The 19,371-nt window shown below is 42.7% G+C and overlaps 2 protein-coding genes across 3 annotated transcripts in view; one reads left to right on the top strand and one right to left on the bottom strand.

Annotated features, from left to right (window-relative positions):
- Positions 1-6,264, top strand: part of RIF1 (replication timing regulatory factor 1) — a 46,398-nt gene extending 40,134 nt beyond the window's left edge. For both annotated transcript variants that reach the window (XM_075829274.1, XM_075829275.1), the window contains exons 33-36: positions 299-414; positions 1,256-1,409; positions 1,819-1,927; positions 4,058-6,264. In XM_075829274.1, coding sequence (XP_075685389.1) covers positions 299-414; positions 1,256-1,409; positions 1,819-1,927; positions 4,058-4,284 — 606 coding nt within the window. In that variant the 3' untranslated portion in view covers positions 4,285-6,264. The remainder of the gene's footprint in view (positions 1-298; positions 415-1,255; positions 1,410-1,818; positions 1,928-4,057) is intronic.
- Positions 6,265-12,634: 6,370 nt separating this feature from the next.
- Positions 12,635-19,371, bottom strand: part of NEB (nebulin) — a 156,666-nt gene continuing 149,929 nt past the window's right edge. The window contains exons 137-144 of the mRNA XM_075831032.1: positions 18,657-18,749; positions 17,193-17,300; positions 14,875-15,055; positions 14,590-14,682; positions 14,081-14,230; positions 13,961-13,996; positions 13,730-13,836; positions 12,635-13,331 (exon numbers count right to left, since the gene is read on the bottom strand). Coding sequence (XP_075687147.1) covers positions 13,158-13,331; positions 13,730-13,836; positions 13,961-13,996; positions 14,081-14,230; positions 14,590-14,682; positions 14,875-15,055; positions 17,193-17,300; positions 18,657-18,749 — 942 coding nt within the window. The 3' untranslated portion in view covers positions 12,635-13,157. The remainder of the gene's footprint in view (positions 13,332-13,729; positions 13,837-13,960; positions 13,997-14,080; positions 14,231-14,589; positions 14,683-14,874; positions 15,056-17,192; positions 17,301-18,656; positions 18,750-19,371) is intronic.

Genomic DNA, 19,371 nt, shown 5'->3' on the forward strand with positions numbered 1-19,371 from the left:
ACACTTGCTACCCATTCGCTGGTCCCCATGGATCCGTGCTGCTTTCTTGTGAATGCCGCATGTGCCGTCTACTAATAAAGTTCTGCTCTAAGGAAAATAATCCTAAAGGCTGGGGATATCATCTTGTCTTTTGCCACTGTTTCATTCCTTATATTTCTGCGTTGTTCCCCAAACCATTCATTGTCTGAAGCTTTTGTATCGTAGTTGGTCATTTTATAGATTTTAGGGAATGAGTTTTTTTTATTAATTTTTTTTTGCCCTTTGCCCTACATTATAGTTACTGAGACTTTCATTTTAGATTTCAGAAATGACAAAAGAATCCATGCCTTCTCCTAAAGAGAGCGTCTACCCAGCACTGATGAACTGCACAACTTCTGTGGATGTCATATTGCCTCAGATTACGTCCAACATGTGGTAAGTTTTTGGGGAATTTTACTGCATTAAAAGACCTCAGTCTATAAATTTAAATGTATTTTCTAGAATAAAAGGATTAAGGAAAATGTTTACATTTTAGAGAATGTATAATAGATTTAAATGGTAACTAAACTTTCAAAATACTTTTGACATGTCAGACACCCACCGATCAAAACTTTTGACATGGCACGGAGACCCCCACCAATCGCTAAAACAAAGCAGCAGAAGCACTCGGGTGAGCTCTATGCGGTTTGTGTTTCTGATCGGCTTTTCTTGGAAAGCTGAGCAATTGGTGTACGAGCTCAATAGAAAGTCTTGAGTCTGTATACCGCTTGTTTGGCTTTGAGGAAAGCTGATCAGAAATTATGCGGCACTACGCTCACCCAAGCACTACGGTCTCTTGGATTTAGCGATCGGTGGAGGCCTCAGCGCTTAGATCGCCACCTACCAATTTTTCATGTCACTGTGACATTTCAAAAGTTTTCTTTGAAAGTTTATCCTTTAACACTTAAATGCAGCTGGTGTTGGTGTCAGGTAGAATTGTCTGCGGAGTGGCTGCCCTCCGGCTTCACCTACTAGGTTCACTATGATTTGTAGGTCTCTACCTATTTGTGTTTAGGGGAGATCGATCAATCACAGAGATCTGTCTTCACTAACATGTGCCAGCCCTTTAGCACTAAAGTTAATTCCTTTAAGATTGCGGTCTGCACAGCATGAACTTGCTGACTGGTTCCATTCTCCAATGCAAATCTGACAAGTTTCCTCTACCGTGTGTAACTTTGATGAACAAATTTATTCAGTTACAAAATATTTTTGCACTTTTTTTTTTCCTCTTCTATAGGGCAAGAGGATTGGGACAACTGATCCGTGCTAAAAATATTAAAACCATTGGTGACCTTAGCACCCTGACCCCGTGTGAAATAAAAACTCTGCCCATCCGTTCTCCAAAGATTTCTACAGTGAAGAAAGCCCTAAGAGTCTACCATGAGCAGCAGGTAAGGGCCAATTCACACCAACGTGCATGGAAATCACGCGCCGCACACGGACCCATTGATTTCAACGGGGCCATTCACACATGCGTGAGTTATCACAGTGAGAGTCGGCTGCGTGTAACTCGCTGCATGTCCTACATTGGTGCGGTTTCACGCACCTACGCGCCCATTAAAGTCAATGTGTGCCTGAAAATCACGCAACGGATGCGGTGCGTGATTTGTGCATCAATTAAACTGAAAATAATAATAAAAAAAATGTGCTTTTCGCAAAGCACACTGATTCAAGACGCACGGACACGCTTCACGCGCGTGAATCTGATACGCTCGTGTGAATGTAGCCTGAGAATTAAAACTTCTAGATGTGTCGAGTGAGTAATTCAACCCCCCCCCCCCCCCCTATCTGTTCTTGTAGACGAGGTCTAAAGGTTATGATGAATTTGCTGCTCTCGATGAAGTCGATAAGCCGTTAAATGGTGTTGCTGAGAAGCCGGTGACGGCTGATGAAGAGAAGATTGAGACAGGTACTGTGACCTCACTATGTTACCGGTACTGTGACCTCACTATGTTACCGGTACTGTGACCTCACTATGTTACCGGTACTGTGACCTCACTATGTTACCGGTACTGTGACCTCACTATGTTACCGGTACTGTGACCTCACTATGTTACCGGTACTGTGACCTCACTAATGTTACTGGTACTGTGACCTCACTATATTATGTATATTACCGGTACTGTGACCTCACTATTATGTATATTACCAGTACTGTGACCTCACTATATTATGTATATTACCGGTACTGTGACCTCACTATATTATGTATATTACCGGTACTGTGACCTCACTATATTATGTATATTACCGGTACTGTGACCTCACTATATTATGTATATTACCGGTACTGTGACCTCACTATATTATGTATATTACCGGTACTGTGACCTCACTATATTATGTATATTACCGGTACTGTGACCTCACTATATTATGTATATTACCGGTACTGTGACCTCACTATATTATGTATATTACCGGTACTGTGACCTCACTATATTATGTATATTACCGGTACTGTGACCTCACTATATTATGTATATTACCGGTACTGTGACCTCACTATTATGTATATCACCGGTACTGTGACCTCACTATATTATGTATATTACCGGTACTGTGACCTCACTATTATGTATATTACCGGTACTGTGACCTCACTATTATGTATATTACCGGTACTGTGACCTCACTATATTATGTATATTACCGGTACTGTGACCTCACTATATTATGTATATTACCGGTACTGTGACCTCACTATATTATGTATATTACCGGTACTGTGACCTCACTAATGTTACCGGTACTGTGACCTCACTAATGTTACCGGTACTGTGACCTCACTAATGTTACCGGTACTGTGACCTCACTAATGTTACCGGTACTGTGACCTCACTAATGTTACCGGTACTGTGACCTCACTAATGTTACCGGTACTGTGACCTCACTAATGTTACCGGTACTGTGACCTCACTAATGTTACCGGTACTGTGACCTCACTAATGTTACCGGTACTGTGACCTCACTAATGTTACCGGTACTGTGACCTCACTAATGTTACCGGTACTGTGACCTCTCTAATGTTACCGGTACTGTGACCTCACTAATGTTACCGGTACTGTGACCTCACTAATGTTACCGGTACTGTGACCTCACTAATGTTACCGGTACTGTGACCTCACTAATGTTACCGGTACTGTGACCTCACTAATGTTACCGGTACTGTGACCTCACTAATGTTACCGGTACTGTGACCTCACTAATGTTACCGGTACTGTGACCTCACTAATGTTACCGGTACTGTGACCTCACTAATGTTACCGGTACTGTGACCTCACTAATGTTACCGGTACTGTGACCTCACTAATGTTACCGGTACTGTGACCTCACTAATGTTACCGGTACTGGTACTGTCTTCGCCGGTTGCGGTCTCCTGCTGCTGACTTTCATAGGGGGTGTCTGATTACGTTCCAGTTGCTCGGCCTGCTAATGAAGTGCCTCTGTGTCTAATACATTCATTCTAATAAAACAACATAACACTGGCACCGTTGGCATTGGGGTGGATACCCTATTTACATCCAAATCTTACGTGTACAATCGTTTACATTCCCTGCACTGTACAGATGTTAGTGGACTTGGCAGCATATCGAGCGGTTGGAAAGCCACAATGAGATCATTGGGGTCTTTACTACCACAGCTGTACCCCTCCCCACTTACCACCTATAGATAGAATTTTATTCTTTTTTTTTTTTTTCTTAAAGAACTGCAAAGTCCATGGTGCGTTTTTTTTTTTTTTGTTTTTTTTTTTAAGTTGCAGAACCTTTTTAAATCTGATACTAGCAAACTCACTGTACAGATGTCACTGCAAGGACTTGCTCTGCATAAAGGGCGTTAGAAGGAGCGCATGCTGCTCTGCTTACTATGCATTCTCTGTATTGTCCCTTTGTTTGGGGACTTCCGGGGGCTCTAGATTTTATGCCAATGTAGCCAATAGGTTAGCACGGTTATGGCTTCCTAATAGGGGAGAGAGGTTGAGGATCTGTTATAATTTCATCTGACTCTAACGAACATTTTATGGTTTCCACATTCCCAGATTTACCAGAAGCATCGGCTACAGCGTTCGCCATAGAGGCATCGGCAACTCCAGACATTGTGGCCCAGATCAATGCGCTTTCCATACTGTTTACTCCAGAAGAGCTTGGGAAGTATTCGGGAAGCCAGCTATTCGAGATACAGGATAAACTTGAAAAATTCTCACACTGTGTTATCCAACAAGTCCAGTCCCGGTGGCGCTCTCCACCTCATGATGGTTCTGTGTGACGCCTGGACTGGGGCCTTTACAGGACCTTTTATTCTTTCTGGAGTTCTTCTAAGACTGAATAGCTTTTCCTTTTAAGAACTCCTCATGGGCGGTCCCTTCGCCTTGTCTAGAGTCTTGCTGCTATATACATAGTGCATTAAGTGCCAGGTTTCTACTTTTGTCTTTTTTTAATAAAGGGTCAGTCTAGTATAGTACCAGCCATCTATACTTTGCTTCCGCTCCGTAGTATTTGCTTGGCCCATAACATGGCTGCTTCCTCTTTAAATGTGAGACAAAATATTGAAAGTGTTTTTTCAAAGTTTCCATTTTGTACATAATTCTAATATTTACACGTCAGATCTTTATTATGGAAATAAATACTAAAGTTGTTGGGGAGATAAGATGTAATGCACCTTTTTAAAGGTCTTGTCCAGGCACGGGGTGGCTTTTCATACTAATGACTTGTTCACAGGATCGGTCCTCAGTATGTGATCGGTGGTGGTCGGACACCTGGACCCTGCACTGATCAGCTGTTCCGATGCCCGGAGGCAGCCAGATGTCTGTGCTGGAAGCAGATGGCACCGGTCACAGTATAGCGGCTGCACTGCAGTAACCCGGCACGGCCACTAGACCATGTACAGAGCCGTCTCCTTCAGACACTGGCCGCTGCATAACATCCGGTGCCCAGAAGCAGTAGGAACAGCTAATCTGTGTGGGGTCCAGTTGTCGGACCCCCACACATCATATGCTGATGGCCTATCCTGTGGCCAGGTCACTAGTATGAATAACAGTGTGCCCGGACAACACCTCTTAATCTTTGGTGTTCCCCCTTTATAATTTTTTTTTTCCATACCCAGCCAACGATTAAGACCGATTGAGTTATCTAACTGAACTCTGGTGTTTTTACAGTTCCCTTTCCCACCCCCATTAGTTAAATGCCTTTCTACAATGATCTAGATAAGCCCTTGGATATCTAAGCAATAAATGTGATTTTGGATACTGCGTCTTCAGGGAATAAGGGACCTTTTATATACTCTTGTCTATATGGAGATGGTGCGTGCCTAAATCACTCAGCTGCTTCAACTTTTCTCTTTCAATGTATCCAAAGTAAAAAAAAAAAAAAACTTTGCTAAAAGTCGTTTAATGAAGAGCATAATCTGACAGCAGTGTATACAGCTCCTGTGCAGAGGTGTCACTTACAAACAAACCATACAGTCGTGTGTAAGGCTCTGTACACACTTGCGTTGGTTATTTACGGTTGGGTTTCCGGTTGGCGTGTTTTGGTCTATATAGGATACCATGCACCTCTATCCAGTAAAGAGAAAGATACCTGATCTAACATGAGCCAATGGTGTAGAAGGAAAAAAACCAAACCTGATCAGAATGGTTTAGTCAAAAATCTCCAGTATGAACAGGGCCCAACTCTCCTTCTGAATGACCTAGAGAACAAATAACATGACTGCAATGTGCTTGATTGCATTCTGTAACCATGGAAACACATAACTGTATAGGAGCTGTATACATTAAGAAAAAATCTAACTAATTTTAATCACTTCTGCAAAGTTGCTTTTTTAAAAAAAATATATTTGATGCTTTGGAGTGAGAAAAAAAATCTGTGACAGTGCAAATTTAAAGTTTTATGTAGGGGACATAGTCTGAAAAACTAGCGTTAGAACGCAGGGAGCTTTAGTGTTAAGAGCCTCATTTGTTTCACTTTCCATATTTCCTAGTACAATTTTTACCTCACCCCTTTATAACAAGTTTTGACTGTCCGCTCTTCTTCTAGTACTTTCTGAACAGTCCTTTTGTATATTCTGTATATAGTGTTGACTGCAGACACTGATCCCTTGTTTTTGATGGTAATCCACATTGTACATATAATTTAAGTCGGTTCCTCCGGGCTTCTTAATGACATTTGCTGCATATGTTCCCTTGTTCCCTTTTTAGAATTTATTTGTAAAATTATTAAACTATTAAAGTACTTTTTCATGTTTACAGAACTTGCGTTATTTGTAGAAATAAACCGTTTTTATAGTCGCTCATTCAGTTCTAGTGATTGAATCACCCGTCACCGTAGCGTGCCGCCTCGGACATTATACTGGCGGTGTTCAAGGACATTGTTCTTCCTCCAAACCAAATATAAAAAATTTAATTGCTGCAATTTGTATAAAGTAAAAAAGGCAAATTCATAAATATTCTTCATTAGATCTGCTGTTTTGTGGCTACAGCTTATGTGCAGATCTGTGACAAGGTTGGCTTGTTGTGTGGACACCGTCTGATCCTTCACTCTTATTCTTCCATTTGTCCCTTTTTATACATCTAAGGCCGGATTCACACGAGCGTGTTCGGTCCATATGGACTATATGTTGGCAGTATTTCCTGGACCAAACACCACTTCATGGAGCCGGTCATGGTTACGCTAGGTGTCCCTGTCTCGCTGCAGGAAGACTGTCCCTTACCGTAATCATGTTTTCAGTACGGGACTGTTTGACCCTAGGAGTCCCTGCCTCTCTGCGGGAATAGATAACTGACGCTAGAAGCCCGGCTCCATGAAGTGTGTTCGGCCCGGGAAATACTGCCGACATACGGTCTGTATATCACGGGCCGAACACGCTCGTGTGAACCGGCCTAAATATGCCACAATGGGTTAGGGGCTGTATGAAGGTCCCTGGGTCTGCATCTTGGTCTGCCAGTAGCCGGGCTTAATAGGCGACTGTTAAAAGTGCAATACAGAAGTATTGCTCCAGTGCATGGTTTTAGTAAACCATATATCGCTGTAATTCTGATGACCCGCAGAAGAAAGTTAACATTTTTACCGTAAAGATGAAACCCTAAAAACAATGGAGAAATTTTGTCTTTTCCATTAGGTTCAAAAAAAATACTTATTTTTTTATTTTTTAAAAGTTTCTCATTACATTTTATGGTCCTCTAAGCGTATGTTCACACAGGGCGGATACGCTACGTAAAAGTACACAGCACATCCGTCCTGGACACCGCAGGGAATTCCAGCTGAAAAACCACCAAATTGTGAATTTTTTCAGCTCTAATGTCCGCTGCGGAAAATAGCAGGTAAAAAAACCCGTCTACTTAGCCATGGTGATGCGTCCATCTGATGTCTGTATCCCAGAAGGCCGGGCTGCAGGACATCACATGGGCTGAAACGTCCGAAATAAAGATCTCACTCACTGAGCTTTGATTTTTGAAACCGAATCGCAGCTTTTCTGCTGCAGAAGTTGCGCTATCTGCTATTTGTGGCGGGTTTTGCTTTCCTATTGAATTACAAGAGCAAAACCCGCAACAGAAAAAAATAAAGCGATTCTGAAGCATAAATTGACATTCTGCAGATTCAAAAAAGCGCACCGCAGGTCAATGTATGAGCTATTTTTTTCCACAGGGTGCGGATGTTATTTATTAAAATCTCATCCACTTTGCTGCTGCTGTATTATGCTGCAGATTTTTCACAATGAAATCCGTTGTGAAAAATCTGCAGTATTTACGCTACGTGTGAACCGGGCTTTAACCCTTTTTGGACCAAGGGTCATCGATGCCTGAATGACCAGGCCTAAATTTAAAGTTTTGGCATACATTCTTTTACACAGTTATGACTTTTGACTTAACCATTTTTTTTTGTTTCGTTTTTCAGCGAACTTAAGGCTCTGTTCACATCTGCATCAGAAGCTCTGTTTGGGCCCACAGTCGCAGATCTGGCAGGGTTTACATGAGAAAATAGCGCAGCATGCTGCAGTATTGCGGCCGGTAAAATCGGACACCACGACAGAAAGCCAACGGAACCTAGTAAAGTCAATGGGTTCCATCAGCACTGGCGATGTCCGTTGGTTCCGTTATGCCCTTGTTCTGCTTCTCTGACTGAGCCGAACAGAATGATACAACGCAGGTGTGAACATAGCCTTGCCTACTATGCCTGCTTGCCTATTCTAAAACTAAAAGGCACAAAATATATACTTTCTATATACTTTGAGAGAGAATACGCACGTTTCTCTTGCCTTCTCTCACTCTTTCACACTCACGACACCGGGCAGTGCTTTATATTTTCTGCAGCCTGAGAAGAGCCGGGGGAGAAGTAAATAATTTTATTTTATGTCCAATGGAGGGGAGGGATGGGGTCTGCCAGGTGGACCCAAAATAATTACGCCGTGCACCTTTTAATAAATCTGTTGTATCTTACTCCAGTTGTGTAAAAAAAAAACGGGTAGGTTCACACGCAAAATATTTCAGACGTTTTTGCATGTACTCGCGTTTTTCGCGGCGTCTTTTACGGACGTAATTGGAGTCCATGAAAAACTGCTCCAAATACGTCTCAAGTGTCCTGCACTTTGACGTGGGCGTATTTTTACGTGCCGTCTGACAGCAGTCTGCACAGAACCTCGTAAAACCCATTGCAAGCAAAGGGCAGATGTTTGCAGATGTAATGGAGCAGTCTTTTCAGGCGTAATTCAAGGCGTAAAACGCCTGAATTACGTCTGAAAATAGGTCGTGTGAACATACCCTAAGGCCTCATGCACACGACCGTAAAAACACCCGTTATTACGGGTTGTAATTACGAGCATGGTCGTGTGCATGAGGCCTAAGACTGGCATATGAAATGCCCGTCTTTGTAAGTCTGCCCCTAGGGATTGCTGTAAGGCATAATTCAAGTGAATGCTTTACCTGGCACTGGGTCCTTTCATTATAGGCAATGGTAGGAGTTGAAGCGGCTATTCATCCATATCCCAGCACTATAAGTCCATGTCTGTGGCTCTTCCCTGTAGTGACCGTGCCACACCTGTCCATGGGTTGTCTGTTATTGAAGCTTGTCATCTTACAGAAGCAAATGGGACTAAGCTGCAAAAAACAAACAAAAAAAAACACTAAACCGTGGCCCCGGTCTCTGTCTGATATCTGGAGATTAAGTCCTGGTTCGCACAGTAACAACATTACTACAAAAAAAGAAGAAAAGTGATTAGGAGCACATTAGCCCAAAAACTGTTATGGTTTGGCTGTTATTCTATGGTGGAAAATGTGACCGCTGTAGACAAGAAAAAAAGGAGATATATTGCGGTGTTTGCGTCTATTACCACCTGATCTGTGAAATATTCACTGTTAATAGGGTGTTTTTGCTCCTGTTTGTCCCTACAGGGGACATAACCAGTAAGTAAATGTATTTTTTGCTCTGCAGACTTTTTTTACAATCTAAACACAATCTTAAATTTCGAAGATCAAGTTCTTCTGTATGGTATATGTTGATAATCACTACAGAAAGTGTTACAAGACCATGTAATAAGTTCACCTTTATTTTCCCCCATTTGTAATTCGAGGGCCCTTTAATATTCCCAGCCGAGTGCCCTCCATCCACAAAAGTACCAGCAGAATATAGTATTGTGGTGTAGGGCAGCAAAGGGGTTAAAGTGACGGTCATGATCTAATAGCTGCATCTCCTGCTGATTGCAATCGGTGGGATGAGATACAGTATTAGAGCAGGGTGGTCCACTTACCGAGGCAGCTTGAACCGCCCTGTATCTCCTGTTTCAAATTTCAGAAGAGTCATTAAAGGCAAGGGGTCATGGAAATATTATTTTTTTTTATCATTTCTTTTAATATGATAACAAATTTTATTTGTGCTCTCATGTTCTACTTTTTACTTTGTTTTTACTTCTCTGTGGGGGCTGCCATTTTTTTTTTCATCTCTGTGTGTCGATTAACGACACATACATCCCCATAGAGAATGCGAACTGGAGCCGTTCCATTCTCTGAAGCGTACGCCGTCTGTGTGGGAACGGCACATGCGCCGCTCCCACACAGACCAAAACAAAGCTCGTTCGCAGAGCAAAATCCGGCGCCATTTTCATGCGGATCGGAAGCCACTGCCGGACAGTAAGATGACGACTTCCAGCCGCGGCTTCTGGCCATATGTTCAAGGAAGCGAAGGCGCAAGGAATAGGAGCGGAGGCGGCAGCGGCGGCAGGAGCAGGTAATTTATGTTTCGTGTTTGTATTATACTGTCTGCTGAGCACTGTATCTAATCCTCCTACACTGTGCAGTTGCGCAGAAAATGGCGGCACACGGTGTAGGAGGTTTGAAGATTCAAACACCCTCCTTCTGACACTAGCCAGAAGAAGGGAGGGGGTATTGTGTGAGGACACTAGAGAGAGTGTGTCTACCCCACATTTGCAGCATAAAGCAATGAGGTTGCTTTACCACATTGACCATGCTGCAATTTTGGGAACTGCTCCCTCTAGTGGCCAGCACATGGAAATGTAATAAATTAGAATCTAATTTATCATATTTCCTGACTGGTGAAAAAATAAAAAAAAATTAAAACAATGTGTAATCACTTAAATAATTGGTTAACTAAAAACAAAACAAAAACATTTCTAGCGACAGATTCCCTTTTAACTAGATTGTGACAGCGTCGCATTAAAGCATTAATATATTTTTATTTGTCTAAATAGAACCAATGTCCTTTGCTGATACTTCTCTATACTTCATTTACACAGCTATATAATTGCCATTCAATATTCTGGTGGCCTACCGTTGCCACTAGAGCAGGGGTCTCAAGCACCCGGGCTGCTTGCGGCCCCTGAGGCTGTCATCTGTGGCCTGCGGGACACAGCCGCTAGTACTGGCTCTGCTCCGGTACTCTGTCAAATCCCTGACATCGCTGTCTATGAATGTGCACGTGATGTCTCGGTCTTCCCCAGAGCGGAGTCCCGGGCAGAGCGCTAGCATAGGCTCTGTTCCTGGACTCTGTGGAATCCCCTGACATTGCTGTCCACATATGGACCGCAATGTCTAGGGCTTCCCCAGAGCTGGACAGTGATGTCAGGAGCACAGCTAGAGTCCCAGTAGGAACGTTAGTAGCGCTCTGCCCGGGACTCCAGCTCCGGGGTTGCCCCTGACATCTCTGTCCATATATGAACAGTGATGGCAGGAGCAGAGCTGGAATCCCAGGCAGGGTGCTAGAAGCTGCTCTGGGACACCAGCTCTGGGCAAGCCCCTAACAGCACTGTCCATATATCGACACTGATGTCCGTTGCTTCCCCAGAGTTCCGGAGCAGAGCCTATACTAGTGCTCCGCTCCTGGGACGCCGGCCCTGGGGTTGCCCCTGACATCGCATCACATTCCGGTCCAGGAGGATCCCCTGACGTCATGGTTTATGAACAGTGACATTAGGGTCTCCTCCAGCAGAGGAATCCCTGGCCAAAGCGTCGGCAATGCTGTGGTTGGGGATTTCACTCCTAGAGGGAGCCCCAATGGAGCTATCTACTGGGGGTGTCTGTGGCACTATCTGCAAGGGGTGTGTGTGGCATGATCTACAGAGGGCACTTTGGCACGATCTAAAAAGGGGCTGCCTAATTTTGACATTTGCCTGTCTGCCAAACTCTGCCAACTGAGCTGCTGGACTGCATTTAGCTAAACTTAAACTGGAAAACCGGATCGTCGAACTCTTTACAGTAAATTTAAACCTAGCGCTATTATTATAGTAATGTAGTATTGTTATAGTAATGAAGTATTGTTATAGTAATGTAGTATTATTATAGTAATATAGTGTTAGGCTGGGTTCCCATAACCTATTTTCAGGCATAAACGAGGCGTATTATGCCTCGATTTACGCCTGAAAATAGGGCTCCAATACGTCGGCAAACATCTGCCCATTCATTTGAATGGGTTTGCCGATGTACTGTGCCGACGACCTGTCATTTACGCGTCGTCGTTTGACAGCTGTCAAACGACGACGCGTAAAATGACTGCCTCGTCAAAGAAGTGCAGGACACTTCTTTGGATGTAATTTGAGCCGTTTTTCATTGAATTCAATGAAGAACCGCTCTAAATTACAGCCGTCAATGACGCCTCGCAAAATGCGAGGACGAGCAATTACGTCTGAAATTACGGAGCTGTTTTCTCCTGAAAACAGCTCCGTAATTTCAGACGTAAATGCAGTTTACGTGTGCACATACCCTTATAGTAGTTCAAATAACTAATTGATTAACAATTTTGTGATGTATCAAATTTGAAAGTAATGCGGCCCGTCAACTTCACATTTTTTCTATATGTGGCCCACTGCACTAGAGGGAGCTCACTGCATGTAGACTTATACAGCTCCCATGGAAGTCATGGGGAGATGTAAAATTGCATGTGTGTCAAGCTTCCACTAGTGGTGGATTTGGAGAATTACTGTCTGGACCATTGCAGTATCAGACTGGTGGAAGCTCTAAAGAAGCACGCACGTTGCGAATGTAACAGACACGCCTATAGAACTTCTAAGGGAGGAGAATCATGTTGTTTTTTTGTTTTGTTTAGGCCATTGAAATAAAACAAAATTATAAATTATGCACACTGACAAACATGGTATGTACTGCAGGAACCCCAGTTTTATTGTTCACTAATGTACAGGGAGCACAAGTTGTAGACCCTAGAACATAATCATATGCATGCAGCGTTTACAAGCAGAGGAGGGTAGAGGCTCTTCCGTCTTCATATATCCTACAGTTATTATGTCAAATAAGTGGTGGCATTTTCCCCACCAAAAATGATGCTACGTCTGTGTACAGTAAAATGCTGAACATTGAAATATCCAGTAAAAATGCAGATGGCGCAGTCCAAGTCAATCACAATATACGTGAGCGGTGAATTAATTGGTAAACAGTGACCCTCTATGTAATTCCTAAATTAGTCAGCTGATGTCACAAACATAGAAAAAAATAACTAGTATAGTCTTATAAAGTACAAATCAAGTGTTAGGAAAATGCTACATAAGATGTTAATGGTTTGAATAGTTTTTATTTCATAGATATAAGGCAAGATGACAAAAATAAAACAAAATATCTTCCGCTCCTTTAACAGATGTTTTTGCGATGGGTCTTGTTGGGAAGGAGCGGGCCTTTCAGTGGTGCTTTAAATGGCTTCCACGTAATTCGCTGGCAGCATGCCAGTCTTGCCAGTTCTCTGGACTGTCCCATACATCCAGCCTTCATCTATGGTCTGGACGTTTAGTATAGTATCACCATCCTTGAAGGACACTTCATCGGCATCTGCTGACCTGTAGTCATACATGGCTCTGAAGGTTTTCTGGAAAAGGAAATATAGTTGAGTGTCTCTGCAGCATGTTTGATACCACAATATGGTTTATGGCTATTGCTTAACCAAAGACTATATTGAGCTCATAGTATAAGAGACTGATATCTGGGTGATATTTTTTGAAATGTTTGCACTGATTTAGACTTATCTCCATTTTTTTATTTTTTTTTATAGCTGCTTTCCAAATATTGATGGTTGCCCTTGGAAACAGACAGCAGTTTAGCTCCACCCCTGCTGTCAGACATGTGACCTAACAGCTTAGCTGTACTTAGACCTCTGAAAATAGAGTCCTCCAAGACTCTAACCTCAAGCTACACACGAAAAAAAATGTTTGAGACTTCTAGTTAATTGTTACAACCATATATAAAAAGATTCAATGAGATACTTACTCCAGTAGTGGATGGATGTGACGGGACGGATGATGCTGTGGTTAGCTGGGTGGCCACAGAAGAAGACCTCTGTTGGGGAAGCTCAGTAGTTTTGGTTTGTTTGTAGCCTACAATGGAACATAAAACTCATGAGAACACGGAACCTCTATGAATTTTGTGTAAGCGGTAATTGCTGCTACAAGCGGTTATTTATTGCTCGGCTGCCTTGTGAAGCTCTACTGAAGTACATACCTTGATAAAACAGTATATGTGAACTTTCCTTGTGGCCTATAGGTATTATGGAATAGTGATATGATAAGTATTTATGTAGGGCTCTACGATTGTTATCTCACATATTAATGGTCATCATACCTGTTGCAACAGTAGTTGTGAAAAGGCCACCATTGCTATAATAGGACTGGTGGTGGTCAGCGGCTTCGGAGAGTTCCGATTTCTCATCTCCTGCGCTCAAGCTCAAGGCACTTGCAGAACGGGACTGTTCTCTGCTGCGACGGGCTTGAACTGCAAATTAAACGTAGGTGTTACTCGGTGCTGTACCTAGGAAGGAGGGGTTCCCGTAACAAAAAACAGAATGGGCTCCTCATTATGTTGCTGTGTTTTGCTACACAGGTCAGAGGTGCCTGGTGGTTGTCCCCTCTGCCCTTTTCATGATTTTTGGATCACTCCCCAACCACTTCAGGGGAGTCCTGCACAGGTTCTTCCTACCCAGTAGCAAAGGTAATGGAACCAACCAGGGTTGGGCCCCCTTGCTCCAAGAGCACCACTGTGGTCTGCCTCTATGGTATATACACCATTGGTGTTACTCTTTATTCACCAATGACACTGTACAGCCATGTCCAAAAATATATTAAGCAACGCACCAGAAAGCATGTGTAGGCTTCTTGATTGGATATTGTCTTCTGCAGGGTCATAGTCAAAGACTGATCCAGGATTTGTACGCCAGACTCTGAGATCTGCGAGGAGAAATATATAGTGTTAAATCTTCAATGAACTGGTTCTTTGGCCAATGGCTATGTCATAGAGAATTGCTGTAACTGCTGCTGCTATATCATTGTTCAACCTTGGACAAAAAGTTCAAAGTTTTCTTATTTTGATCAGTTGTTCCGAAGGGCCACAAGGAGACAACATCATAATGTGTCCAGCACCTGTTGCATCCTGATCCTGTTCACTCCTCTTTCGTTCAATCTCCACGACCTTCCTCTGAATTCCACGGTAGTTAATGTCACTGAAGTCAATGGTATTCTTCTTCACCCTCTCTGTTATTGGGTCACTAACCACAGGTGTGAAGCTTCCCTTCTGCTTCTCAAATTCTTCATGGTATTTCACCTAAAAAATACGAAGTAATCAAAATGATGTTGGTTTTCGTAACACAGTGAAGGATGATTTTTCTTCACCTAATTAAGGCACATTATAAAGGGGGTTCCGAGCTTGGGCCCAGTTTATGGAAGAGGAACGAGTTAGTGCAAACAGCGACTCCCACTATGGCAGACTAAACACAAGTATGTATTACATGGTGCCCGTTTGAATGGGGGCCGGATTATATTCGATTGAGCAGCTGCATGGAGCCTCCCCCGGTAAAAAGAGCGGATTGTCAGGGGTTAGAGTAGCAGGACCTGTGACGATCATGTGATCACTGGGGCAACTTCATTCTAAGGGTATGTTCACACGGCCAAATTTCAGACGTATACGAGGCGTATTATGCCTCGTTTTACGTCTGAAAATACGGCTCCAATACGTCGGCAAACATTTGCCCATTCATTTGAATGGGTTTGCCGACGTACTGTGCAGACGACCTGTTATTTACGCATCGTCGTTTGACAGCTGTCAAACGACGACGCGTAAAAATACAGCCTCGTCAAAAGAAGTGCAGGACACTTCTTTGAACGTTTTTGGAGCTGTTTTCTCATAGACTCCAATGAAAACAGCTCCAAAAACGGACGTAAAAAACGCCGCGAAAACGGCACGAAAAACGCCGCGAAAAATGCGAGTTGGTAAAAAAACGTCTGAAAAGCAGGGTCTGTTTTCCCTTGAAAACAGCTCTGGATTTTCAGACGTTTTTGTTGACTACGTGTGAACATACCCTTAGAAGGGTTTGTCCAAATGGGGCAACTTCTTTGAGAGTTAGGGAGTCTCTCTTCTTCTTCCTCTGACTATCCTATCCTGACAAGGAAGGGAAATTTTCCAGACTCGTTTCCTTCACGCTATAAAAAAAATATTACAGCCATTGCCGGATCTAAAAGAGTACTACAACCATTGATGGAACCCACAGAGGTGTTCTGGGAAGCAAGTCTGAAACCTTACAACCATGTTCTCTATGACTTGTAATAGGCAAGGTGGGCAGCTTGTGGGAGAGCCTAGACCAAGTAGACACTTATGCAGAACTCTCAAATTATGTGTGGAGTTTGTTTTAAATTAGTGCACCCACAGAGCTGTTAGGGGGGGGGGGAGCATGTCTGATGCCTTACAACCATGTACCCTATCACTTGTATAAGTGAAGGGAGCAGCTTGGGATGGGGAGCCTAAAGGAAGTAAAAACACTGCTGCAGAACTTTTAAGCTTTGGGTGGAATGTCTTCATTGATCAATGTAATATATTATTCACCTTGTTAAAGAGTTTATATGAGATTGGCATCTAGTATTGCAATACCAGACACAGCCTATGTATAAAAGTGGCGCTGTGTCAAGAAAAAAAAAATAGTTCCTTTTTTTTCCTAATCCTATACAACACCATAGTATATACGCGCACACGTAGCAGATTTGTAGCGGTTTTCCGCAATATTTCTGGAGCAAAATCCGCACATATTATGTGCATATTTTATAGCAAATCCACTGCTGATTTCACTCCATCTACCATGAAAAGCGTGACCGAATTTGAAATTCCGCAGCATGTTCGATTTTTCAAACAGAAAATGGTCCTCAGCATGTGGATGAGATTTGTTCAATTTGTACATAATTTCCCTCTCATGTAAACCCGTCCTTAAGGGGTAACTAAGCGCTCAGCAAACTTCTGACATGTCATAGTGACATGACAGAAGTTTTGATTGGTGGGGGTCCGAGCACTGAGACCCCCACCAATCGCTAAAACGAGGCGGCAGAAGCGCTCGTGCGAGCGCTGAGCCGCTTCCTTTCTGTTCAGCTTTTTCCGGAAAGCCAATGTAGCGTTGTACGGGCTCATAGATTTTCTATGGAGTCCGTACACCGCTACATCGATTTCTGGAAAAAGCCGAACAGAAACGAAGCAGTTGAGCGCTCACCTGGGCGCTTCTGCAGCTTCGTTTTAACGATTGGTGGGGGTCTCAGTGCTCGGACCCCCACCAATCAAAACTTCTGTCATGTCACTATGACATGTCAGACGTTTGTTGAGCGTTTAGTTACCCTTTAAGCTAAATGACAAAATCATTTTAATATACAGAATAGAAATTGTAAATAAGGCAGTGATACAGACGCAGTTAAAAATACGTTACCGCTGAAATGTGGCGCTGACTTTCGCGGACACGTCTCATTTCAGGAGTATCCATCAAATAGGCGGCTCTACCTTGTATCTGTTTGCGGAAGCTGTCAGAATACAGAACCTGAAGGTAAAGACGGGAGTAGTCAGTGGATGGCGGAGGTTGTCCGGCTGCGGGGAGGTTATTACCGGTGGCATTAGTAGTGTGAACTAGAAGCAGACCGTGAGTACTTCGAGTCTTAACAGGTGTGAGACACTGAAAACAGGTTTCTTACCGGATCTTCAGAAAATAACCTCAGACTGAAATCTCCAGTAAACTTGACTCTGTTACTTGTCAGCAATTCTTCATCACAGAAGACTAATACACTGACTAGTACTTCCCGTTAGATCTACTATAATGGATGTCCTCAGCTTATAATGGTTTTGTAGTAAATACATATATCGCTTTTAACTATTCAATACTTCTTATCTACTCATCCTCCGTAAAATCATGTTTTATACTCTATTCACATCCAGAGCTCCATTCAAAATTCTGCTGCATTCCTGTTAGCTCCTAGGCTACAGAACCACTTTTGCTACCCCTGCTGGTTCTGTGTCTTTACAGAGCATGTTATAATGTGTTGCATTGTGTGCACTATATTGTAATATTAGAGCTGTAAGACAGCAGGATTCTGAATGCGGCTTTGTATGTGACTGGAGTATAAGACATGATGTTACCCAAGGGCAGTACAAAATAAGTAACGCCAAAGATACTCAAAATGAAATGTAGGTTGAAAAGTGAAACTTTGCTTTACAACGTGAACTACCAGAAGATCTATATTCTATCAATCTTATACTTATACTGTTTTAACACATTTACCTTTTTTTGTGTTTTTTTTAAATTATTATTAAGTAGAGTAAACATAGATTAAAGTTACAGGCCGTCCCTGGGCAGAGCTTCCCTATCTGTATCCCTATGCCAATACTGCCTACCTTGTGCTCTGGACACCAAGTGGTATCATAGGGCCTCATTGCAACCAATCCGATCTTTTCTTTTGTTACCCATACTAGGAAAATGAAAGCCAGATTCTGGTTCCCTACGATAACACTGAATTGCCACAGGAGCAGGAAGTGTTATCATGGGGATACAAGCAAGAACATCCTTCTTAAAGGAGACCTGTAGCTTCAACCTCTAACTTTTTTCCACTATTTAACAAAAACACTTTAGTATAGATTTTTGGTAGAAATTTTTCTTTTCTATTATTTTTATTTCTGTTACTTATGTAGTCATTTTAGCTTGTCCATGAGGTTAATGTCTCTTACATCACAATGAATATTCATTATTGGGGAAATCCCAGCCATTGACGGCGGTGATAATTTAGTATAAACCTGGGGATGTTATAGGATTGTAATCTGTGATTAAGAGAGGAGAACACCGCACATATTAAACCATTATCAGTGTTATATTAATAGAAGAATAGTGGCTCTTATACAAAAATACCGAGCTAATATTTTCCTGGTTGCGTTTAACCCTCTCCATCTCTGGAGTGACAGGCGTCGGTGTCGATTTTCCCATATTTTCTTTGTATGTCACCTACAGCGTATAAAGAAGCATCCACATATCACTATACAGAATTCTAGACCGCGGTGTAAATGTGTAAGTCCAGGAGACACTGCACAGAGGATGACGGTGTAAAGAGGAATACGGTTATTCGTAAAGCAAATACAGGCACATTAGTTTGGAGCCTTCCAAATCATAAACCAAAAAGTTCTCAGATGGTCCCAGTTGGCAGGTTTGATATGAGAGACTTGGCAAGCAAGGTGTAAATTCATAGAAGATATCATTGGTCAATTCCACATTAACCTTTGATATCCTAAAATAAGTGCATAGTGTCCTAAAACATAAAAGGGGAATAGCTATAGGGGGTGCAGGGGTAGCAGTTGCACCTGGGCCCTAGTGTCTCTCTGGGGCCCCAAGGCCCTCTGCCACCAGTATTCTAAATGGTACATGTTAAGTAGGGGACCTGTTACAGATTTTGCATTGGGGCCCAGGAGCTTTAAATTAGGCCTTCGAAGCATAGGTTCCCCTTTGTTATTCACATGTGGATTCACAATTCTGCAGGCTACTAAGCTAACACCTCCAAGCAGTCCCTGCTGGATCAGAGTCCATATGGAGGATGCTATTCTGGGAGGTGTCGCATTTACACCAGAGATTC

Source organism: Rhinoderma darwinii, chromosome 6, assembly GCF_050947455.1.
Source record: "Rhinoderma darwinii isolate aRhiDar2 chromosome 6, aRhiDar2.hap1, whole genome shotgun sequence".
NCBI classification, from domain to species: domain Eukaryota; kingdom Metazoa; phylum Chordata; class Amphibia; order Anura; family Rhinodermatidae; genus Rhinoderma; species Rhinoderma darwinii.